The sequence below is a fragment of the Pyxicephalus adspersus genome, chromosome 3, assembly GCF_032062135.1.
Source record: "Pyxicephalus adspersus chromosome 3, UCB_Pads_2.0, whole genome shotgun sequence".
Lineage (NCBI taxonomy): Eukaryota > Metazoa > Chordata > Amphibia > Anura > Pyxicephalidae > Pyxicephalus > Pyxicephalus adspersus.
In genome coordinates, this window is record NC_092860.1 from 48768922 (window position 1) to 48795802 (window position 26881).

General features: G+C 36.8%; 1 protein-coding gene across 4 annotated transcripts in view; it reads left to right on the top strand.

Annotated features, from left to right (window-relative positions):
* The window catches only part of PALM2AKAP2 (PALM2 and AKAP2 fusion), a 177064-nt gene that overhangs the window by 123431 nt on the left and 26752 nt on the right, over positions 1-26881 (top strand). The window contains exons 1-2 of one of the 4 annotated variants that reach the window (XM_072404496.1): positions 13983-14157; positions 14775-14776. The exons of the other annotated variants lie outside the window; for them this stretch is intronic. Coding sequence (XP_072260597.1) covers positions 14098-14157; positions 14775-14776 — 62 coding nt within the window. The 5' untranslated portion in view covers positions 13983-14097. Of the gene's footprint in view, positions 1-13982; positions 14158-14774; positions 14777-26881 lie in introns of those variants that run through there. 4 annotated transcript variants of the gene reach the window in all.

A 26881-nucleotide genomic window follows, 5' to 3' on the forward strand; every position in this document is an offset into this window, starting at 1 on the left:
CGCCAGGTTTCTGGCCTGTAACTGGTTTTATTTCAAGATGTTTGTTGGATCCTGATTGCTATATTGTTAACTTATGTTTCTTATGGATGTTATGTATGTTTGTTATATGTACTTTTATATGTAATATGTTGTTTTAACATGTAATATGTTGTAATTTTCTGAAAATGATATAATTTATATATATAATTTATAATATGAATAATTGAAGAAAAAAAAATCAAATTACATAGGGAATACTTACATCTACATATGACTATGTACCGAAAACTAATGAAAAGATTTATTAGCAAGAAAAAAAGTTCAGCTGTTAACTTGGACATAATACAAGGAATGCTGTTTTCACATGGAAAATGTCTTTTGTTTTTCCAGTACTTGAAGTTACAAAATGAGAGGAACTTCATGTTGGATTTGTGTGATGTTCTCTTTTGTTTGGTTTGGTGTTACCTCTAAACACTACGAATGATACTTCCTTCCTGGCTAAAACATTCAAGTGTGAGAATTGTTCCTAGGAGTGAATTAGAAACATCAGCAATGTCTAAAACCTGAATATGTGAGACAAAGCCAGGTGCCTTACTTTGTACAGTACAACTGTTTGTGTGCATTTGTTTCAATAAATAGATTCAGTATTTAATTCACAGCAAGGCCATCAATCTTCATATGGTTGGGAATGTTTTTCATATTTTTGTGAACGCTGTATCCCAATCACTGAATCACGTTTTTCTGACGTGTGAGCAGTAAACTTTATATACCATTGAGTTATATTACCTTTAATATTACTTAAACTAATGTCACTCTATATATTTTGCTTTGTTTTATCAGTAATAAAGGTGTGGCATAATTTCCTTTAATAGGATGTGTCCTTGAGTTATGAACTTGTTTTATCCAACTTAAACTTGCTTCCTTGCTAAACCTGCTTCCTTGTAAAACCTAACTGGTAGCCTATAGTTGTTTGGTTTGTATACTACATAATTCAAAGTCGTTTTTTCTGTCCTCTGTCGGCTAGCAATGCTTCATATTTTTTTACAATTGCAAACCCTGCAAATCTGGAACTAGTCTTACCTTTCTGCTATATGTTTATGAAAAGCAGTGTTCCGTGAGGAAGAACATCAACATGATTACTTTGTGGATGTTTTGGTGTCAGTTAAAGGTAGGCTGTATTGTCCTGTGTTTTATAATTCCTTGATTTGTGAACAAAGCGGCACTCAAACCCATCATCTCTGGGTTTTGTCTAATATTCTCTATTGACCTATTTCAGCTGTATTGATATAATACTATTTTAGTTATGGCAGGTGTTTTACCTTCCACTTGACAATGTTAAATACTGTGTTGTCCAGTGTTCATTAGCTGCTACATTGCAACATCATTTCAGTAATTGTGCTAATTTCTAAATGCAGGTAGTGTCTTTATGTTCTGTGACATAAGTTTTAACGCTGGTAAAATCTCAGTATTGGTAGATGTTGTTGCATAATTTATGTAATGTAAGCATCAATAAATTAATTTATAGGGAATCCTATACTAAGAAAATATTAAGAATACTAGCTGTTTGCCTGTCCTGCCTATCCAATGTGTTCAATACCAACCTTAAACAAATGTGCAGACTGGGGCTCTGATTACAGTTTGACTTTCCTGATCTGACAGCTTGTTTCAGGTCAAGCATGGATAAACTATTGACGTCCATTAGACAACTAGCATTTTTTAGAAGGTTGGTTATCCTTGCCTTTTCTTAGTATGATTTTCTTTTACTAATTGGCTAAGAATACTAATGTAGTAAAGAATGAATATTTTACACTTCACAAAAGTGATGAGATATAATATGCTGCCTATTGTTCTTAACATGTTGTTTCTCAAGCAAAACTGATTGTAAGGCTAGAAATAGTTGATATTTATTAACTCAACATAGCTTTATAGTTATACGATCATTTAAAGATCGTATTATGTTTCCATGCAGTAAAAACGTGTATTTTATACTGAAAACTGAAGTTTTTCTAAAACCTAAAATATAAAAGTATGACTTAAGATTTTTATTCAGTTCTCAGGGTAAGAAATATATTGTCCATTTAGCCATTTAGTGTAAAGACTTTCAAAGATGGTTGAAAGAAATAAATGTACTTGTAGGTTATACCAAGGACATATGATTTCCCTGAATGATAATTTTACCAGTAGAACTAAGGCAGGTCCAATAAAGTTCCCTAAAATCCCTGTGACTTGGGGTGTTGACTATAAACTGAGTGTAAAATTATTATTGGGAAAATGGGTCAAAATGTATGCATGCAGAAAAATCAAATTTGTTACTTATGGGGTGCAAAAAACTTGTTTGACGTTTATGTATGTTAGATATTATGCATATTATATATTACCCTACATCAAAAATGCAGAATTAGGATGCTTCTATTAGAGAAAATCTACCTACCTAATGCCCCTTCCAGATAGTAAGGACAATATGATTTGAGTTTGTTTCTAATTTTATACAATAAGCATCCTTACAGCTCAAATTCCCCAAATATCCCATTCCTCAGTGTATGGAGAGATGAAACATCCCATTTTTTCATCCACTAAATCTTTTTCCAGTGCTTGAGCAACCCACTTAAAACATAGAAAGTAGGGTTGGCTAAGCAAACCTGCAAACCTTTAGCATCGCTTGTCTGGTTGTATAAAGCCATTGGTGGAATGTGCACAAGGTAACGTCTGTAGAGAAAAATAAAACATGTTATCAGTTCACCCTTTGTGTTGGGAAAGGTAAAACATATTTTGGAAAAGAAGCTGAAACATAAGAATATCTGTATTGAAGCCATTGAGGCAATCAACCATTAGATACCCGTATTTACTAGAAATAGAGTAGAGGAGTTTGGTGAATTACGTGCCTGGAATCAAGTTTGCACTGCAGGTATTAGCCTGTTGACTATACAATGCGTTTGCTGTTTACTTTTATGCCTTGGATACGGTAAGAATGTCTTCCTCTCTGGCTCACTTGCAGTCGGCCAAAACAAAACATTGTAATCACAGAGACAATTTCCTTTAAAGAAGAGACAACAGGTCAGGGGTACTTCAACAGAGGCTATCACTGTACTTACTCTGCTTTCACAAGTGTTTGAAGCGTTTGTAAGCAGCACCAATTAAAGACTGCATCTAGACGCTTCATGTAGACTCCAGAAAATTTTTAAAAGAATTTAAAGTACGATTATGAAAACACATTTTGAAGTGTACTTAAATCCAAAAACAAAAAATTTTACATATTGCAACTCATCAGTTTATAGATGTGGTGGTTGCACTAGTTTTTCCTTTTTTCTGTATTTTCCCCTTCATACCTGTTGATTTAGCCATTGACAAATTTACTGTCCTAAAATAGCAATGCTCACCTTACTAAATGAGGACAACAAAAACAGGACGGGACTAAAGAAATAACTCTAGGGGGCCCATTTTATAAGGCTTACATTTATAAAACATTATTTAGTGGAGAATCAATCACTGACATTGTAAACACACTGCCCCTGAAGAGTCTCCACTAGAGAATGTCATGTGAATGTCAGATTCACCACTTTTTGAAAGGACCCCCATGTATGAATCCTGGTTGAAGGGGTGAAACGCATAATACCATATTTTTATTTTGTATATCACTGTCAAGTGAGGATGATAGCATGTCTTGGTACTCAAGCTATTGAATCAGTAGATTTTTCCCCATATTTCATTTTAAAGGCTATATCACATATATATGGTAAGGAATATCAAATGCACTTATCTCCCTATCTTTCACTCTCTTGTTTTTTCTTTTTTCTTTCTCTCTCTTGAAATGCCTTTTTACTTTTAAATAGATTTAGTTTTATGAATATACTGCCGATCTCAGGTAATTGCAATAAAACTGATTCCAATCATGTTTTGTTATTACAATCTTACAATTACTACTCCTACTATTATTACACTTCTAATTACTTGACCTTTGACAATCATTGATTGTGTTTTGTAAGCAAACGATGCTAAAGATGACATGTGACTCTTGGTTTCTTATAAATACAGTTGTTCTCATAAGTTTACATATCCTGGTAGAATTTGTTAAATATTGGCCGTGGTTCAGACAATATGACTGATCACATAGAAAACATATAATTTATTTAGGCATTGCTCAGACAAAGCAATTTATTATCACATAATTGTGTGTTTCTTTTTAAATCATAATGATAAATGTGTAAACCAGATGGACTTGATTAAAAGTTTCCATAATCTTGATTGTTGGGGCTGATATACTCACAAGTTGACATACAAAGGTGCCAGTTAAGGGGGAGTGTCAAGACCTGTATTTTTTTTGTTATTATTAATAAACAGGATTTATATAGCGCCAACATATTACGCAGCGCTGTACATTAAATAGTAAAACATGTTTGTATATATATATTCTTCATTTACTGTGCTTGATACTGAGCCATGGGGAAAGAAAAAAAGAACTGTCAATGGATCTATGAAAAAGGTTGTTAAATTGTACATATCAGGGAATAGATTAAAAAAAATCAAGAGTTTTGAAAAGGTTTGTCAGTAGTGTTCAGACTCTGTTAAAGATTGTTGACTCTATTAACTGTTGCCGCGCCATGACCAGGTATACCCACCAAGATTTCAGACACAACTGCTTAGAATATTTGTTGAGATTTAAAGAAGATTTAAAGAAAAATTCCCAAGACACTTTATTTGAAATACAGGCTTCTTAAGACAAACATGGTATTTCTGTTTCAATATGCACAATTAGGAGGTACTTAAAAATGGGTTGCAAGTGTAAAAGAAAAAGCCCTAGCCGTGCCTGCACCACAAAACAACCAACTTAAAAATGTCAAACAATATCTAGGCAAGCCTCAAAATTTCTGGAACTAAAGCTACGTTCACACGTCCAATGGTTCTTGTCTGATAATTGGCTCAGGGCCGATATCGGACGAGAATCTGGCATGTGTACAGCGCCCGTCGTCCGAACGACCGTCCTGGCAGATCCACAGGCGATGGATGACGAACAATCGTAATGCAAGGGAAGGGGAAGAGCAAGCACCAGGTTGCCGCTCCCTCGTTCTCCCCCTTCCCTCTTCATGGAGCAGAACGGTGCTGTATATACAGTACTCATTCATGCATCTTTAATTCCTTTGTCGTTGGAAAGGATCGTGAAAGATCCTTTCCAACAACAATAATTGCAGGTGTGTATGCAGCTTAAGTCCTTTGGACCAACATTAAATTTTATAATTTCGACAATAGAAGCTTTTTTGAAGAGTACACAACAGGGCCTATAGCAAAAAAAGACACCATCTCTATTGTAAAGCCTGGATGTGGAGCTATGATGTTTTGGGGGTTTGTGCACTACAGCAGCACAGGGAAATAGTTAAAATTGATAGCAAGGTATGTGTAGCATGTTACCAGCATGCTGAAGCAAGCAGAATGAAGTAACTCCAATGCATCATACAACTAGATAACTGGCTCCATAAATTAAAATCACATTTTCAGGTGCCTGTCTACATCTTAAAGTAAACCTTGACTTTGTCACTGCAAGGTAAAGTTAAAGGGTCACAATCTTCCATATGCCTCTCACTTTGAATGCAGTGGATTAAAGTAATGCAAATGGGTTGTCACCATGCTAATATATTGGTAAAGTAGAAATCTTAAAAGTGACCCTAGACCCCAGCAGTGAAACGAAGACACTCATACACCAGGTGAACAGGTCAGGTTTTCCTTGAGATGTCACGGCACACCAGGCACAGATTACCAGTTTTCAAATTCAGCTTTATTCCAAATTTCTGTAAGAAATAATCTACTTTCTGATACTTGTCACTTGGTAATTACACTAAAGGACATAAAATTGTGTTAGTATCTCCTAGACAAATATATCCAGGACATGACTAACAAGGGCATTCATGAAAGCAGAAATGTTTTTGCATACCAGTATTTAAGTTATTCTTTTTAAAAGTTAACATAAGTAACTTTTTTTGAAGACTTTCACAAAATAGTAATTTCAAGCACAAGATATAAAATGTTCTCTGCATGATCACTTTGAACTTTCTAACAGCTACGTAACTTATTAGGAACTTGGGATCAAGCTGCATTAAACACATAAATAACCATCAAACCATGTTATACAAGCAGGTTAACTTTTATCACCCCATTATAGGACTTTATAGGAACTGTGATGCATGAACTGTTTTTACAGATAACTGTTAAAATATTTTTCTACCAAATTTCTTATGCAGTCTAAGCTGTAAATGAACATAAATTTTGCCTGTAAGCATGGTTAAAAATTACTGCCAAAAGATTGTTGATAATGAGCATGTTTTAAACTTGCAATGTTTACTTAGTAATTCTAAAAAGTAAGAATTGGTATACAGTCTGAAAAGAACGTTCTCTTTTCATTGTAAAGTTATTGTAGGCGTATGAGCTAAACAGTAACTCAATGCACAGTAAATTCTATGCACAGTTTTTGCTCTATAGGAAACCATGCCAATATGCAAAATTTGCAAAAAATAAACAGTTCATATTCAATCTACTTTAAAATATTCCCTTATATCAAACATTTCACTATACTTCTCATTGGAACAGCCTCTTGCGTGATATTCCAACAAATGTGTCCCTTAAATTAATTCAAGTATGATGATAGCCCATCGTCCGGCAAAATCTAGTTTTTAATAGATTAGGAATACACTTTTACTGCTGTCCACGAGCCCACTGATAAATGATTTCAGTGTCTCTGACAGCCTGCAACATCAAGACAAGAAAAGAGTTTTTTGCCTTTCCCCAAGATGTCCAAACCTGAAATAAAAAGTTCTGGAGTAGAGCTTTAAAGCACATGCTCACAAATCCTACCAGTCCTGCCCAATTCCCTGGATACACAGAGCTCCCCCCTCCTTCATACTTCCTTTTCCCCACATCCCGATACTTGCCTTTATCTTGCTTTATGGACCTGAGCTGTCTACAGACAGGACTGTACAAAGTGGGGATGTGGTGAGTTTAGACCCTTAAGCTACATACACACGTCCAACTGTTGTCGCCCGATAATCGGCTCAGGGCCGATATCGGACGAGAATCTGGAATGTGTACAGCGCCACGGATCCACGGACGATGAACGACTAATGATCCTAATGCAAGGGAAGGGGGAGAGCGCACAGCAGGGTGCCGCTCCATCGCTCTCCCCTCCCCTCTCCATAGAGCAGGATGGTGCTGTATTTACAGCACTGGTTCATGCATCGTGCAGTCCTTAGTCGTTGGAAAGGATCATGAAAGATCCTTTCCAACGACTATTATTACACGTCTGTATGCGGCTTTAGCAAGAGGTAAGTACGGAACAGTGATTGTGTGAATGGTTGGGTGGGGCTCTGTGTATTCAGTAGGGAAGGTGGCTGAAAGATTTTTTTAAAGTAATCATATACTTTATGTACAAACTTTGGCATGTTACTATTGAAAAATTGTGTATTTCTCACTATATTAACTTAAGGAACAGAACTGGGGTCAATCAATGTAGGACAATTCCAAAAAAAATTTACTTCTTTTCTTTTTTTCTGTGAGGATAAAGTGCACAATATACAGTAGTCTGTAATGTATGCAATATCTTTAAACTGAATAAAAAATTTAAATTTGGCAGTCCAGTTACAATCATGAAATGCCTGTAAGATGGTAATGGCAATGGTCAAAGAGGTTCTCTATGGCTGTAATGTTGCCCCTCACTTTCCACTGCACATCTGAGCATACATTGAAACTGTTTGCTGAGTATTTTTTCAACTTAAATAGCTGGAGGGAATGCTGAGAATGTGAAGTCATTAGTTCAAGAAACTAAATCCTACGAACATTAAGTCACATGACACGTGAAAGGTTTTATCTGTTGCCAAAACTGGCCATAAGTATGTTTATTTTAATAAAGTTAAATGTATAAGATAAAATTATTATCCAGGATTTTACAATGCATTAATAATTTTTATTGCACAGATATGACAGGCAACTAGGGTACAAAAAGAGATCAAAAAGTAAACAACAGCCCTCAACTTAAATACTTCAAAGACTGACTTTGCCTTCTTATGCCAGAAGGACCTGTATGTCATCACATATCTACAGAAACCAATTTACATGAATATAAAAAGGTTTACAGGGCGGCAGCAGCATCATCATCATACATTTACTATTAGTGCCAGGAGAGTGGCCATGACTGTCAGTACAGACTGTGATGCCCTAAGAATGCCCTACTAACCATCGCTGTACCTTCAATTCCAACTTTCACATTCACCCTCCCTATAACCCAAACCAGGTCTGTTTTTAGCAAAATAGCACTTTTGGGTCTATGCATAGACCACAAAATTCTCAATATTCACTATGATTATTTTTATTTTTTTGTATCCCACTTTTGACCACCTCAGCGAACTTAAATGTACAGCGTGCTATACCATAATACATATTAGCAGTGTTTTATTTTAAATAACTTCATAATCTAAGAGACAAACCATATATACTAAAGGGTATCCTTCATTCAGATATGACTTGATGTCTATAAATCGCTCTGTCCCTAAACCCAACTCCAGTCCTTACACTTACCTTCCCTATATCTCTAATACTAGCTGCCTTTAGGAAATGTAACCCCTCATTTGCATTCTTACCTGTTCTACCCTGGAATCCTCTGCAGGGAACACCAAGGGTTAGTACACACAGGTGAACTTTCCATTGGGTCTCAAGTAAATATGAATTGTAAAATTGTGGATAGATAAGATGTATTGGTAAATATCGATCCAAAGTGCACAAGTTGCGTTGCATGTGCAAGCAATCGCAGACAACCAATCTCAAAAGTTGCGAAATCTATACAATTTAGTATAGTGTTTAGTGTTTTTGGATTTCAGAAATTTTATTGGATGGTTTGGTCAGTAGATGTGCCTACATGTACTGATATAAACTAGACATTGATGCTGGGGTGCTACTTCTGTAAGAAATTTGGTACATTGCATTTACTGAATAAAAAACTGAAACTGTTAAGCTGCGTACACACTTCCGATTTTTGTCGTTGGAAAGGATCTTTCACGATCCTTTCCAACAACAAGGGAGTGCACAATGCATGAACGGTGCTGTACATACAGCACCGTTCATGCTCTATGGAGAGGGGAGGGGGAGAGCGACGGAGCGGCACCCTGCTGCGCGCTCTCCCCTTCCCTTTCATTAGGATCGGTCGTCGTCCATCGTCGATGGATCCGCCAGGACGGTCGTCGGACGATGGACGACGACCGACTGTACACACGGCAGATTTTCGCCCGATAATTGGCCGATACCGATTATCGGGCGAGAAAAATTTGCCGTGTGTACGCAGCTTTAATGTGGTACCTCTTCAGTTAATCACATTTAAAAAAAGTTAATGATTAAACATGGGTCCACTCTTTCAACTATTTTCTTTCTATTGTGCAGGTTGGACTGAACACAAAAACTCAGAAGCAGCAACTACATTTTCAAAGTTACTATATATAGGAATCCTTCTGAATAGAGTGCAGAAATCCATCCTTACCCTGTCACTAGCAGTTGTATTCATTCCTCTCGGAATCAATCAATACAGCCACTAATTAATTTTTAATAATATTCTGAGATTACAGCAATTGCAGCTTTGTGGCTTTATTCATTAAATATATAACATGTTCTCTTCATGCACTTCTACTGCTTTAAGTGATCGATGATTTAATATAAGGCATCAAATATGGCACTAAGCTCTTCAAGTTGCTAAGTTATTAATACACGAAACCTCATGCCACACAAAACTAACAAAGTCTGCATTATTTTATTAAAATGTTATTAATGCTTTCAGTGGCAGAGGGGAGTTCAGAATTGTGACTCCTTTCATCATATGAATATGCCCTTAATGACCTCATGCATTCCTTTAAAGGAATGTTGGTTTTAAAGCTGCCACTTGTATGCAGCTGCTAGTAAAATATATTCTGTAGTATAACTCCCACACTTGTTACTGGGAAAGGAACCAATGCTTTTAGCATACTCGGCAGCCATCATAATGAATAATCATTTTTTTTATTTGTGTCTAAGCTCAAAGTAAACAAATACCAACATTAAAATCAATCGGGAGAATTTATATTCAGCCCATCAATTAGTGACATTTTGTTTTATTGACTAGCAAACACTAGACTCCTAAAAATAGATTAGATTTATCATTTTACTATATTCATATTTGATCACTTTACAGACAGCACATGTACAATCCCATCATAGGGCAATCAGTCCGTAATCCAACCCTGCCATCTTATTCTTCATCCAACAAGGCTCAGGTGAAGATGGGAAATTTATACAATAGTCAGACAGCAAAAAATTGATCATTTAAAATTGGTTCTCATGATCAGTTTCAATTGTTTTTCCAAGGTAAGGCCAGGGTCAGAGGTATCGGTTTAGTAAACTTCAATGTACTGTGTGTTTGCCACAACATGTTTATGGAAACACACCATCTGACGTCTATGGCTTGCTATAAATGGTGGCAATACATAATACATAGTAATGTTTTGGTCCCATTTTAATGTGTGTCCCATTTTTGTGGGCCTACTTACTAAATGCCTCTCTACTACATTATGAAGATGAGGACAGGGGGACAGGTTCTTAACTCCTAGGACTAGCTGCTCCTCCATAGATACAATATGGCAAGTGAACGTCATCACCCTAGTACAGAAAGTTTATTTATTCTTCTTGGTTTTAAATAAAATGTAAGAACTACCTCAAAGTATATCCTTTCCATAGCTTGTAAGGTACTGCAAAGGTTAGATCCTTTATTAAAGTCTCCTTGCTTTGACATATGTTGTGTAACACAGGGATCAATATATCTTTATGCTTTGTTCATGAAGTGCACTCTGCTTAGACATGTGCCTATTGATTTCTTATAAACATTAAAACTACTTTCTTCAAACAAAGGCAAGGCTTTGACATAGATGTCAACTAGCCAAAGTAACATGTCAGAAATCTAGATCTAAAACTGTCCTCAAACTACAAGAAAAACAAATCAAAGCCTTCGTATGTAGAGTTTTAATGTACATTTTCATTTGTTTGCTCACATTTTTAGATTTTATTACGTAATAATAGTTTCAAAGATTCTGGTTAGTTTGTAGCGTTTATTGGTACTTTAAAATTCGAAGTCTATGTTTAGTCTACTGGTCAAAAACCTGTTGTTTACAGCTTTTGGACATCAAGAAGTTGCCGGAAGGTGCCAGGGAGTGGTATCCACATCTGCAACTCTAGGTGTTTGCTTGCAGCTGGAAGTAAGCAGTTCTTTTTTTTAACTTGTAATATGGAGTGTCTTGTGCGTTGAATGTAGAATATGAAAAGGCTGAATAATCAGATAATATTCTGGATACATATATATTCCCCTTTTGTGGCATTTAAAAGTTTCAGCCTTATTTTATACTAACATTTAATTCAGATAAAGGGAACTTTCTATGTTAACTCAAAATCTTAGAAACTGTTCAGTTAAATGTATTATTAACTAACCTGTCTACTACAAATAGGAATAGGCCTCCAGACACCTAGACCCTAATGGTACCTGTTAGCAAGCCTAGTATCAACAGAAACTTTTAAATAAACAATGAATACAATGGTGGAATAGGATAGGCGTGTCCTGGCATTTTAATTAATCAGGAAGATAAGTCCTACTGCTTTGTTTCAGTACAGCTGTTCATGTCACACTGGAACTTCTTCAAAGATACTCCTAGTGTATTTATATTTTGCCACTGGATGGTTAAGGCATAAGCACCCTTCAAGTACAGTGCCAAAGTGGTTAGTATTCTTCTCTTGGGTCTTCGGAATCTTCAAAACCATATTCTGAATGGCACTTGTGTGTTCTTGTGTTTCCTTTGACTGCTTTGGAATAAGACCGGAGCCTGAAAATATGCTGGTAAGTTTATTCTTTTTCTATTTACAATTGCCCTGGTCATTGTATATATTCAGGTATATTAGATATTGGGTTACATTGTAAGCCCTGTTGAATTGCATTGGAATACCCATAATATAATAATAATAGTATAATACCTGAGGAAGGGTAATGAAAAAAATTTCCAGATAGAAATACCTTCGATTCAAATGATTTGTTTAGTTTGGTTAGTTGTTATTTAATATCCTTTTTTATACTGTACATTTATTTATTACATGGGTTTAAACTTCAATAAGAAATCCATCTAATGATTTCAATGAAACTGTATTGGGAAGTTGGAATGATGGTTAGTTATCTATATGTGTGCTCTACTGGTTGTATCTATTCTAAAAATCTCCAAATTCGATGGAAAATATGTTTAGTAATAGACAATAATATTACTAAACTGTCTGTGATGTAATGTAGGTTATTGGTAAAATCTAAAATTAGTTTATCTGAGATTGAACTGTTTAGGCTGAAGGGGAGGTACGAGTCTAGAAAAAATACAAGACCCGAAAGACAAACAATACTAAAGCTTCTCACATTACCATGGTGCTGGAATTCCTGTGTTCTAGGCCCCGCTATGGAATGCAGCTGGAAGAGACTCTACGTGTATTGTATACTATGGTGTATGGAAGATTTTGGTATAGCATATATCTTTAGGACAATATATTGCCATTAATGCAGCTTTTTTTCCGTTACACTGATAGTTCACTGAACATATAGTAAAATCTACATTACCAATATCTTTCCTTTATTAATATTATTATTATTATTAATAGTACAGCTCTACAGTCCTCTAATTTTTTTATATCTGATGGTTCTTTAGGCCATCGTTATGGTACCCTGTGTTGCACAAGGTCTTGTATAGCTACTTTGGTTGCATAAAGTCTGCTTATCCACCGAGACGCACACAGTGCTGAACATGTTGAGCAGATGTGTAGATATTTATATTAAATGTGTTATTCAAAAGATATTTTATTGTTACTCCACTGGATATTAATTTCACACACAGAGTGTGAATGTGGTGACACACTTATATTAGCACAATATGAAACAAAGTGAACAAATTCCAAGGCATTTCAGTTTTTTTGTTATGTTGGTTCTGCCATAGGGCAGGAACCCCCTTTAGATATATTAGAATCAAAAATGCACATCAACATGGAACCTTCAAAATGGTAGAATATTTATTTTTATTAGTATTCTCCAATATACTTTCTGCTATTTTCCAAGGTTAAGGCTGGTTAAAGAGGGGACGAATATCTCCCCAAGAGATAGCTAGGAAACTGGTTTTTAGACAACATTTTGCTATAGGCAAAATGATATTACTCTTTTTGTAAAGGTTTGTGTCTTTTTTTTTTTTTTTTGTAAAAGCTAATGCTAGAGTTTAGTATTGGAGGCAGTGTTGAGTTGTATGCAGAACAGAAAACAAATTGTCAAATCTGTAGATTTTCAAAAATCATATCTGTTCACTTCTATACTGGTGTGGTAAATACAGCCCTGGTAAGGCACCATATTGTCTATTGTAGACTGTATCAGCACCTTGTTTCCTTCTACTCACTGAAAAGATGAAAGTGTTTCTAAGATATTCTGGGTTTGAAAACTCAATTTTGTAATTTTTTATCTCTAACCTCATAAGCAATCTTTCAGGTGTAATATCGGTGGCCCATTGTATCACCATTGTATTAAGTGTCAGATAAGAATAGTAATTGGGCAATAATAGTAAACAACTGCCTTACAATAAAAGTGACAGTTTATTGGCTAAACCATTAGCAAGCTTGCTTACTATTCTCTGACTTGGCTATGCAGCCATGTGTCATTTAGCAATAACATCCACTTAAAGTATATAAAAATCGTTAAAATGATTACAGAAGTTTAAGAAAACCTTAGGTCACTAATGCTATTGAATTCGGTGTAAAAGAACAACAGGGAACAAAAGCTGGAATTTTCACATAACCTGCCACTCTCAGAAACTGAGGTTAAAAGAATGGTGGGAGGGTTCAAGAAGTGATAATTGAGTTTGATCTAAGCTCCTCCTGAGAGAGAAAGCTACTTATCCTGATTTACTTTCATAGTCTGACTTCCTAGCTTCAAATGCAGATGGAGTTTTGTCACTATAGTCTGTTATATATTACGGGAACCCTGCATCTAAGGAAATGAGAGCCTGTAACAAGCCGTCCTGACAACATTCCCAGCTTCTTGTAGTTTTCAGTACTCCCAAAATGTTCAGGTACACAGCACCATGGCAGGTACTTTGTCTCTCCATGGATCAAGGTGTTCGGGTAAGAGAAATGATACTTAGATTTGTATCTATTGTATAGAATTACAGCCATGAGAAAAAAAAATATCAATTACTGCTAGTTGGCTGGCTTTCAGGCTCATGCTTTGGCTTCAAAGAAATTTGTTTTTTCTAATTTTTATTTGTGAGATGCTTGTTCTGTGACTCTAGACTCATTTGCCATTTTTACGAGGAGACCAGCAATGGCAGCCAACATATTCTACTTATGACAGATGTATGGTGGCCATACAGAAGAGTTGTGTAATGTCTTTCCCTGATGATTTTCACCTGGGACGTATGGTTGTGCAAAAATTTGACATGTGTACAGTGCTCACCTGATGTCATGCATTAGTCTGCCTTGTTTGATAAATGACCAATACAAAATGACCGCTGTGCCTTTCTATGAAATAGAGTACAGTGGGGTGCTACTTGTTGACACCCCCCCGCCCCATTCTTCATAGAACAGAATGCCGCTGTGGGTACAGATCTCATTCATAAGTCACTAGAAATGATCATGAAAGATCATTTCCAGCAACATGGATCTGACGTGTGTACACAGGCTCACCTCTATAGTTGATTTGAATCAAATTATTAGTAAATTTCCTGCCAAGCTCTTGCCAGAAGTAGTGACGGATGCCCATCAGCTCCAATTTATCATTCTGAATGAGTGTTTAACCAGGAACAAGAACAACTATATACTGCTCTGGTGGGTATGAAACTTTTGCTAATCACTGCTGTGCAAATGACTTAGTGAAAGGTGATAATCCATCTAAATGTCATCAGGCTGACCAGAGACAGCTCAGGAAGAACATTAATCTATGTCAATCCAGATCTGTCTTCACTAATGTCTATTTAAGTCATTTTTGCATTAGCGTCAATATTGTGTGTATTTATGTGTGGGCAAGAAAAAATTGTACAATTAATTTCAGCAGCCTGGGGATACATATATAGGTGCTTTACACGAGAATAAATACATGTGACATTTCTAAAGTTTCAAATATGTCATATGCTTCCTAAATATTCTATTCAGTGTTCCTATACTTATGCCTGGTTCATTAGCATCACCTTTTGTCATTTGAATGCAAGGTGCAATAAAAGGAATTACTAAAAAACTAGATAATAATTTCTTTCAGTTAGTTTGACACATAAAACAGGTACATGTCATGGCCTAATAACAAGAAGTTTTACATTTCTTTCTGTGTTTGACTATCTGAGCTGACTGTAAAAAGTCAAAATGCATGTTTGATAAGACAGCCAATTACAAAATAATGTGTGCTGTCAGCTTCAGCTTGAATGTGGGTTTTATTAATATTTATACAGTGCCAACATATTACTATTATATTGCTTTACAAAGTCTATAGTCATATCACTAACTGAAGGGCTTACAATTTAATGTCCCTACCATAGTCATATGTCAATAACAAAATCAAAGGCCAATTTTGGGGAAGCCAAATAATGTAACTGCATGTTTTGGTGAATTGAGACAAATCTGCTGCACAGAGGTAATTCACACGTGGAGATTATACAAACTTCATCAGTAGAGGACAATCACTGCAAACTCAGAGGCATTCCAAGAGCCGGTATAAAGGTATATAGTTTAGTAATTAAACTATATACCTCGAATTAAAAATTCGAGGTATAAAGTTTAGTAATTAAATTTTTTAAAACAAATATGTTCACCCTCTGGAGATCTGATATTTATTTACAATTTTAAAAAATACAGTACTCATTGATTACTTGTACTGCGATGGGTAATGAATGAAGAACTGCATATGTGTTTAAATATTTTTTCATTAGGTAATAGCATATTTTCTATTTAAACAAAGTATGTTTCTAAGATCACGTGAAAAAGCCCCCCACCCCCCCGCTAGTATCACTAGACGGTGCTAATCACAGTTCACCAGCCAGTGTGATCCCTAGCTAAGTGTTAACTTTGGCACCCAGTCACAGTGAGCTATAAAGGTAGGGGGCTGGAAATGGTTAGAAAAAAACATGACATTTTAAACAGCATTGTAAAGTTTACAAAGAATTAATTACATTAGTTTGGGTCCCATGAAGGAACTAACTACCTTGCCACAAACCCAATTTAGGAAAAAGCCAGATAGCCTACCAGTATGTGTTTTGGTTTGTGGGAGTGATCCTAAACAAATACGCATGGAAAACATAGGAACTTCCATGCAGATTCCTGAAGGTATTAAAACTTAAGCTGCGTACACACTTGCAATTTTTGTCGTTGGAAAGGATCTTTCACGATCCTTTCCAACGACAAGGGGCTGCACAATGCATGAACGATGCTGTACATAAAACACCGTTCATTCTCTATGGAGAGGGGAGGGGGAGAGCGACGGAGCGGCACCCTGCTGCGTGCTCTCCCCTTCCCTTTCATTAGGATCAGCTGTCGTCCATCGTCCGTGGATCCGGCAGGTCGGTCGTCCGGACGATGGACGACACCGACTGTACACACGGAATATTTTCGCCCGATAATTGGCCGATGCCGATTATCGGGCGATAAAAATCTGCCGTGTGTACGTAGCTTTAGACTTCAGAGCTACAAGGCCATCATGCTGTCTGTCAGGTTTACCTGTTCATAAAACTGCATTTGTTTGATATATTTGGACCACTTAAAAAATATTAGTAAATATGTCAGCCATATCGTCATGGATGTCTGACAGATTTAACTCAACCTGGATAAAACAGAACTCATCATCATCCCCCCCCCTCAAATTCCAAATCTCCCCCTGACAAATATCTAACTGTTAACAACACTGTTATTCGGCCCTCCCCTCAGGCACGTTGTCTTGGTGTCACCTTTGACTCTGCTCTCTCATTTACCCCCCATATTCAAATCATTTCCAGGTCCTGTCACTTTAACCTACGCAACATCTCCAAAATCCACCCCTACCTGTCCCCAGAGACCACCAAACCCCTTGTATACACTGTTATCATTTCTCCTCTGGACTACTGTAACATCCTCCTCTCTGGTATTCCACTAACCCGACTCTCTCCTCTACATTCTATTATGAACGCTGCAGCCAGACTCATCCATCCTTCCCACCGCTCCTCTTCTGCCGCGTCTCTTTGAAGTTCTTTTCATTGGCTTCCATTTCACCTTAAAATAAATTTCAAGCTCCTGTGCTTTGCTTTCAAATCCCACTACATTTCCTATTGTCCCACTTACATTTCTGACCTAATAAAAACTACTCCCCTTCCGCTCTCTCAGCTCCTCCAATAACCTACGAATTACTTCCTCACTCATACCCTCATCACACGCACAGATACAAGACTTTTCTAGAGCTGCCCCAACTCTCTGGAATGGTCTTCCTCGTCCTATTCGGCTTGCTCACACTTTCTACTCATTTAAAAGAGCACTCAAACCCATCTTTTCCAACTTGCCCATCCATCTTCTGTCTCCTAAACCCTCACTACGTCCCACCACTACATATCTCCCCTACTATTTTGTGAGACTTCTTCCACCTACTAGATTGTAAGCTCTTCTGGGCAGGGTCCTCTCCTCCTTCTGTGTCACTGTCAGTACCTGTCTGTCATTTGCAACCCCTATTTATTTGTACAGCGCTGCCTATTATTAATATTATTATTATTATTATTATTATTATTATTATTAATAAGTAGGATATATAGCGCCAACATATTATGCAGCGCTGTACATTAAAGAGGGGTAACAAATGACAGACAGTTACAGACAGTGACACAGGAGGAGGGGAGGACCCAACAATATATTGGTGCTATATAAAACCTGTTTATAAATATTAATAATAATAATAATATTAAATAGCAATAATAGTAAAACAATAAAATATATGTATTTTAAAAAAGTGGGAGGCTTACAATCTGCTTTAGAATGCGTTCTCACCTTTTGGGTGAGTGTGACCTAATGTGCTGTATGTGAATGCCCATTTAAATGCATCAGAGCTGAATAAAAATAGTTATATAGTATATATAGTAATATTGATAGTTTTATGATTGAACTTTCAGTAACTACGTTAAGTAGTTTCCATCAACAAATTGGTACTGCCTGCTTTCACTTTTTTCTTTATTAAAAGTTTCTTCTTTTCATTGGTAGTCAGATGACCCCCGGCCTTTACAGGAGAATCTCTTGTGTACCAGTAAATAAATCTGGTTTTACTGCACCCTGCTGAGTCCCCATAATGCAGTGTTTCCAATTCACATCCACATCTCAAGCCTTGTTATGTAGAAAGCCACTTTTGTAATGAGATGAGTTTCAAGCAGATTGTACAAAGCTACAATAAGCTAGAACTACTTGAATGCATGACACTTTTGTAATTCAACAAGCCAATTGAGCATTTAATTTAGCTGAAAGTCAATAAGTTACCTTTACAACTTTAAAGAGGCAGTATCACTTTAAAAGTTTCAGTGTGCATTTAGATAAACTAGGTTAGGGTGTTACTATTTCAAACTTTTAACTAGTAATATTAAATCGGTAGATTACATGTTAAACCAGGCGTTTTAGTTTAATTTCCCATGCTTCGTTACAATTTATTGCAACCAAGACAACTTTTTCTTTCCTGCCTATAAGTGCTAACTTATATTATCAAATTATATTTATTTATTCTATCAAAGCTTCATTTGATCAACCTAGACACTGCAACATTTACCATTTATATCACTAAATGTAAACTTTTACATGTATTTGTTGTTAACGACACAGAATTACGCCATTGTGAAATTTTACCCATGATTGCTACATGTGACTTGCAACGGCAATTACCTATTGGCCAACATTATGTGGCAAATGCATTCCTTAACCATTTAAAAATGATTATGTATATCAGAGTGTCAACGTGTTGGCTTAGTGGATAGGTGAGGCTGTTGAGTAAAACAAGTTAAATGAACAGGATAGTATGTGCAACATATTCCTACCATATTAGTGCTATGTTTCGGCTGCTGAGCATATTGTTTGTACTAAGGTGTTTTGTTGAAAAATCAAACTGAACAGAACTTTTACTGAATAAGATTTTGGAATGTTTAGATCTGCATTCTGTGTGGGAGAGGTGTTTCCTCACTACCCATCTCAGTGCCACCTGCCACACACTGGCACAAAGTGAAAAAAGAAACAGATGTACACAGACAAGAATGGAAAATGGACATGCATTCCAACTACTTCAGCTGTTTGTGTATTTGTTAGGGAAATTTTATCTGGCTTCCTGTTTCAGTAAAATGAGGGGAAAATCTCCAGACCAAGATATAGACAGCAATAAAAACCTAACAGGGGCTTTTATCACCTCCCCACCAGCCAAAGTGTAACCTTCAGTTGGAGGTGGGCTTTTATAAAGTTCTTCTTTATCAAGCATAGGGAGGGAGCATGCACCAGAAGCTTGTCATTAAAGTATGTACACGTACTGTATCGGAAGCCGAATTCGAAGTTTTTAAAAATATTTTTTGAGATAAATGACCCAGCAATTGCATTGTTTACCATTTTGCTGCCACTTAGTCACCAGTCCACTTCTTGGGAACACATGTTCCCATGTATAGACCTTCTAGTTGGACCACAACATCAGATTGGACTCACAATACTTGTGCAGTAATATTGCAGGCAGCAGCACTGACGTCATAAAGTGAAAAAAAATAAGGTTCAGAAGGGGTGGGTATCCTTTAAAAAGTGCAGATGTGCTTCAAAATAACAGTAAACAGCAGAATTTGATCATTCAGCATGATCAGATCCTCAGACGAGCTCCTTTTTACCTGCCTTGCATATCTACTGCTCTGTGCATGTCTAGGGATCTCACTAACCTTGTCTATACAGCAGTAATAGTTGGCTGCAGGTAATTTCTGTTCATCTCCATATGATGAATGTACAGTTGGATACAAAAAAGATTAAATTGTTAACCACAACAATGGCTGATATTCTGGTCTCTATAAAAATGAAACCTATTATACAATACTGATGAGCATGCTCCTAATGTGCAGTAATTATTACCCATGCATGATGTGGTTATTGTGCAGGCAGTAATCATAAGATGGTAAATCTGTGTATTTTATAATAAAATCTTCTACATGGTGTTATGCAAAATTAAGGTCAGTGTTCAGAGGACGGATCTTACATTTTATTAAACTAAAGCATTACAATGGCTGTCAGTGTGTCATCAGCAATGATATGGGGAGCTCTTAGTGAAAAATGGACTCCACTGAGGCAGCATTTTTTTCTCTGCATGTAGCCTTTACGTGTGTGTTTATGTTCAGCACTCTGGCTGCTAAGTCATTGATTGGCACAGATACAGAGACAGCACTGTTTCCAGATATGGAGAGGAAGAAATGAAAACAAGCCAGCAACCTCTGTCTTGAAGACAGATTGAATTCCTGTGTAACAAGGCAATAATGTGGTTATCGCCAGTTGCAAAATATGCTGGTCAGATGTCACATACAGAGCTAGAATCTTACAAAGTTATTACATGCACAGCTTTGGAAATATATCACATAACCAAGCAGTATTAGGTTGAACATATACAATTACAGAAAAGAATTTCCAAACCACTAAATGACAGCACTATGACTGTGTGGTCAATTTAAACCCAATTCAGGAGTTATTATGCTCATGGCTAGGGATCTGGACTAAACATTTCTTAAGCCAAGGATTATTTTAACTTTGTGATCAAGCTTTATAAGAAATAGGCTACAATGAAATCACCAGCGGTATATGACTTGGTAATTAACTTTTGAGTACTATAAACAGTATTTTTTTTATGAGATATACAAGACAGTTTTTGTCCAATAGCATGGAGAATGACAAACAGGAGTTTACTAATGATATATATATATATATATATATATATATATATATATATATATATATATATATATATATATATAATATATATAATTATTTTTCCTGAAAACCTTGATGCAGGCTGTACTCTATTTGCAGGACCTTTCTTCCCCAGCTTTTCATCTTACCACTTTTGTGTCAGGAGGTTTACTAACAATAGGTTAATGGGCATATGTCATTCCTTCCTAATGCTTCCAGGCTAAGGACAGTGAAAGACACATTAGCATTCAGCTTTTCAAGCCTGCAATAATTGCATTTGTGTGCACATTTCCTGATGGCCTGGATTTCTGTTAAAGAAAATTGATTTAGTGTATTAGGAGACAACTCATAGAAATCATTTTGGTAATCATGTGCTTTTGAATGTATTGTGTCTTTGTTTGTTATTCTTTATTTTGCTTGGTTGGAAAAATAGAGCCTGAGGGGCAGGCTTTGGAAAGATTTTGTATCTTGTGCCAAAAGCCATAGAGCATCAAGTTAATTTTAGATATTCTTCTTTTAGAAGCAAAGCAAAGCAACCAGGGGAATAAAAACTCTTATTCACTTGATGGTATCAAGGTTTATCATGGGCAAGTAGGGAATTGCCACTGCAGCAAAGAAGTTGATATATTGTCGCAGACAAACATTGAAATGCGATGTCTACATCACACATTTAGCACTGATCACTCTCTGCAACCTTAGGCTGAAAGGAGATTACCATTTACATGAATACAATGCCAATGCCTTTATTTATTTATTTTTGCAACACTTGTGTGGGAGCCCCTAGATGAACATGAATCTTAGTTTTGTGTCCAAACTGTTCCCAACACCTTTTAGCACTGGGCTAGTCCTATTTGTTATTTGATTGCTTGCTAACATTATAAATAACTGTTTATATTGGAAGAAAGGTTAGTCTGTCCCTCAGCAAATACCTAAATAGATACAGAAGAGCAAAATATAAAATTCTTCTGAATTCCCCAGCCCAGGTTAACACAAAAGATAACCCAATAACATGCTGGTTACCAAGCTAGCACCAAACCGGGAGTTCTGACATAAGGGGCCTGATTTAATAAAGCTCCCCAAGGCTGGAGAGGATACACTTTATCAGTGAAGCTGGGTGATCCAGCAAACCTGCAATGGATTTCTTCAAAGTCAATTGCTATTTGCAAATGTTTTGAATTCTTAATCTGATCTATTGCTGGATCACCCAGCTTCACTGATAAAAGTGTATCCTCTCCAGCCTTGAATAGCTTTAATAAATCAGGCCCAAGGAAGCAAAGTCTTCCCTCTATACTAAAAGATGTCTCTCTGCACAGATATACTGTGCACAAAAAGGCATGGCAAAAAGATCAGCTACAGCAGTGGTCGTCCACCTTTTTGGACCCACGGACCACTAAATTTACCAGCTCGGCACCGTGCATGTGCAAGAAGGTGTGTGTCACTCACAGGGGAGGGAACTTGCCCCATAGTTACGTCATGATGCCAGAACCCACCCACTCTCGGGCTCAGACCTGTGATGGGGGAGTGGGCTGGTTGTGTCCAAAGGAAGTAGCAAGAAGAGTAAAAGCATACTAAAGTAAAACATTTTTATATGCATGCCGATTGTTATTCACACATCCAATGTGATCTTTTAATATGCATCATATCAATGCGAAGAATAAGATGTAGAGCTGAAATTAAACAGCAGTATTTATATGTGTGTATATATATATATATATATATATATATATATATATATATATATCTCCATCTATCTATCTGAGAGTTTATAGTCACTATTTTCATTTGTATAATGTAATGGCAGTCACCAAAAGCTCATCTTGTCTAAGGTGTCAGTGTTAGGTAATTATAATGAGACACTGGCATCTGTTAAGGTGTCCTTGAGACTAAGCACTGATTATAAATAGCAAGAACAATTTACTGATGCTAAACTGTCCTGACAGAAAGAAGCAAGGTAAACACATTATAATATTGTTACAGACTAAAAAATTATATCTTATGCATTATTTCTGTAAATATAAAATACACTGATATTATTTATATGTATAATATATTGATAACTTAATGCAGGGGTGTCAAACCCAAATACACAGATGGCCAAAATTTAAAACTTAGACCAAGTTGGAGGCCAAATTCGAAATTTATTGAAAAAATTCAGAAGATTCTACTTCGTCCATAACAAAAACAAACCCCTCTACACACACTTTAGGGTTGAAAAGACTAATTTCTATCTATCTATGCAGGCTGTGTGTTGTTCATCCTCTCACATCACAAGTTTCTCTGACACTAAATATTACACTATGCAGTCTCTAATGAATTGAAACAAATACAATGCCCCTGGTAGTCAGGCACTATGTGATCATTGCCAAGGCTTTGTGTCACATGATGGGTGTACAGGATTAATGTCTATGTATTGCATGTATTTAAAATGATGATTTGAGGTGGTAACGCGGGCGGGTGGGCCAGATGTAGTTAATTTTCGAAATTCTTTGGGGGACCAAAAAAAAAAAAAGGACCTTGCGGGCCAGAGTTTGACACCCCTGGTCTAATGTATTATTGTATTGTGGGCAAGTAGCTGTTAGAGCTAACAGACTACAGTTTGGTGTATGTTGGCAAATGGGTGACAGGGGGTTCCAGCCAAGTAATAGTCATGTACGATTAATGACATAATTACTTGGTTACGGCCAGCAATACTCTATGCTTTGAAAGAAATTCTGTGATTAAAGACAGAAACATTGAAGTAGTTATCCCAAGCTATTAGTCAGCAAATCCAGCTTGCACTGTGAAAATAATTGAAACAATTTCACATATTTTGCTTCCTTTTGGATTTCATAGAATATTGCTAGCAAATAACTTTTAAGAAATCCATATCAGGTTTTCTGGAACACCCAGCTTCACTGATGAAAGTGTATCCTCTCCAATCTTGGGGAGCTTTAATAAATCAGGCCCATACTGTTAAAGTACAAGGTGCAGGTGTATTCTCCATTGAATGTTGGTGTGCTTTGTAACAGGCGATCACTCTTCCTGTGCAGGGTGATTGGTCTTCTGTCCACCGCCTTCTGTAGTTTCATGCAGGCAGCCTCTAGTGCAGGGCTGTCAAACTCAAATACACAGAAATTAAAAACTCATACCAAGTCGGGGGCCAAACTTGAAATTTATTGAGAAAATTGAGGAAGTTTTTTCTTTCTTATTAATAATTAATAGAGAGAGGCCTAAGATTTATTTTCATTTTATTTAGGAAAAAATGTTATGCCTCTTTCTCTGTTTTGTAGTCTTCTGAGTAAAATTTCAATAGTAACCAGTCCCCAATGTTTGTTAAAGCTTTCACCAGTTCTCTATATATATTTGCAGGAACTTTTTTGACAGCCACAACTACGCACTTGGCTTATGTCACCGATCTTCATTTAACCATTTCCAATCATCCACACCACTTACCCTGCATAATGTATCCATACCACCCCCACTTCATTCTCCATGTTTTCTAACAGCCCCCCTCAGGTCTTTCAAGTCTTTTCTAGCAACCCTGCCTCCACATTCCTGCATTTTTCAGCAGCTGCAATTTTACCATTTAAATTATTCTATTCTAATACATAGTGGCGGGTGGGCGGGCCAGATGCAATTTATTTTCAGAACTCTTTGGAGGGCCAAACAAAAGGACCTCGAGGGCCAGATTTGGCCCGCAGGACAGAGTTTGACATCCTTGCTCCAGTGGCTGGAATTGCCACTACCCTTCCACAGCCCTGTTCTATGTACAAATTGAACAGCACAGTGATTACACATTTTTTGTTGAGTTAGATATTACACTTGTTTTTAACTACTTTTTTGGGGGGTGAATCCAGAAATGACCGCAGGTTTTATCTATCACATCCAGTTTTTACGATACAGGGTACCCTCCATTTTTGTAAAAAAACAAAAATTTTACATACAATGAAAAAATAATGAAATAATACATTGAATGTAAGTTTTTTTTACATTTCTTTTGTTCATACATAGGATTTATTGTTACTCTGACATTTTTTTTTACAGTAAAACATTTGAAAATTAATCGGGTAAGCGGTTAAGATAAAAATTTACGCTTATAGCTTTCCCTGAGTGTTCAGTGTTAGGATAATCCCGCCGGATGCTCTAACAATAGTCAGCCATCATATGTACATCCCATCTACCCTGATACCGTCCTTCCATGACCTTCAAATCTTGGTGGAATCCTTCACCTTGCTCATCACTGACTGCACCAAGGTTATCCGGGAAGTTAGAAAGATGGCTATACAGAAAATGCACTTTGATGCTCATATTGCAACCAAGCATTTTGTAGCTCTCCAACAGTTTCTGGGCAATTTCTGTGTACAGTTGACAATCCAAAATTGGACCATTGATAATCCATTTCCTTAAGTTTTTGGATATCAATTTCAGATCGCATTTTCAATACAGGGACCGCAGTACACTGTTTGGCCACTGATGTTTTGATGGCGCTGTTCTGCAGAAACAGCTGTTAGGTCTTGCTTTACTACACTAAATACAAGTTGAGACGTCTCTGCTGCCTGCTCTCTGGAACTGTGCCAGATGTCTGTGGGTGCTGCCAGAGGAAGGCTGGCCTGTGTGTGGAGGTAAGTATAACTTTCAAAAATCATATGTCAACAGTAATTATTTGCTCCTGTGTATCCAAGAAAGTTCTTTACATTGGCTTTGAATGATAACCAAGGGCAGATCTTGGAGGCCAATTCCTTTCCAGCCAATGCCTCTCGAGCTCTGCTGTCCCACATGCACAGATAACAGGGATACTCAGTGTATCTGCATTGCTGACCAAGAAGGAAGCATACCATTCTAAGATCAACACAGATGACCCAATTGTGTTGGTGATATTGCAACAACTCAATGACTCTCTTTATGTCTGCATATTCTTCACAAAGAGAAACTGAATGGCCAATTGGGACTGACCCAAATATATTGCCATTGTGAAGGAGGACACACTTTAAGTTCCGCTTTGAGCTATCCATGAAAAGTCGCCATTCAGTTGAGTTATAGATTGGTATTCCCAATTCCTCCATTAAACCAGATATGCTATGGCAATACACAAAGCCACTGTCCGCTCTAAAGTACTGCAGAATTGCAATTTCTCAGGTTCAAAAGTACGATACCTTTGTTCCTTTTTCAAGTTTTTCTCACACAGTCTTGATGCTAGGAGTTCTGAAGCCTTCTTCGATAGTCCCAAATCACGTGCTAAATCACTCAACTCATGCTAATCAAATTCCCTACAAACAGAGTCCTCTTCAATTTCAAACTCTTTATCATTGTTGTCACCTAGTTCATCACCATAATCATGTTCTTCAAGAGAGGGTAGTGTAACGAAAACCGGCACTGGGATTTCATCTGAATGAGGCACTGGGCGTATAGCAGATGGTAGACAGGATACTCTGTTACATTTATTTTTTTCTTGTTATATCCTGAAATTTTCACTATACAAAAGTAACAGTCACTGAAATGATCTCCAGACTCTCACTAAACCATAGGTATACCAAATGGCACCTTATCACGTGTTCCCTTTGTCCACATCCTTAAAACCTCAAAACACTGTTTGCACACCTTATGAGGGGCCCAATACTTATCTTTATCACCAAGTTTAACTTTGAAATATATGCCAAATAGGCTTGTTCTACAAATGTGCTGATGTTCAACCTTTGACTGGGAATGGTGAAACTGCCACAGATACAACAAAATGAATAAGGGTTGTTTAGGCACTTACAACGAGAAACAGCAGAGACAGACATGATCTCAAAGAAAGGAAATATGTGTGCAAGTAGAAAAATAAATTTTGCCTATTCACTCTGTAGAGCAGCGTACAACCTCTGACCACACTGTCTTGTGTGTAAATGAATAGCTTATACAAATTCATGCTACAGTAATCACATTAATATAAGCGGTAGAGAAAAAAACTGACATGATAGAAGAAAAC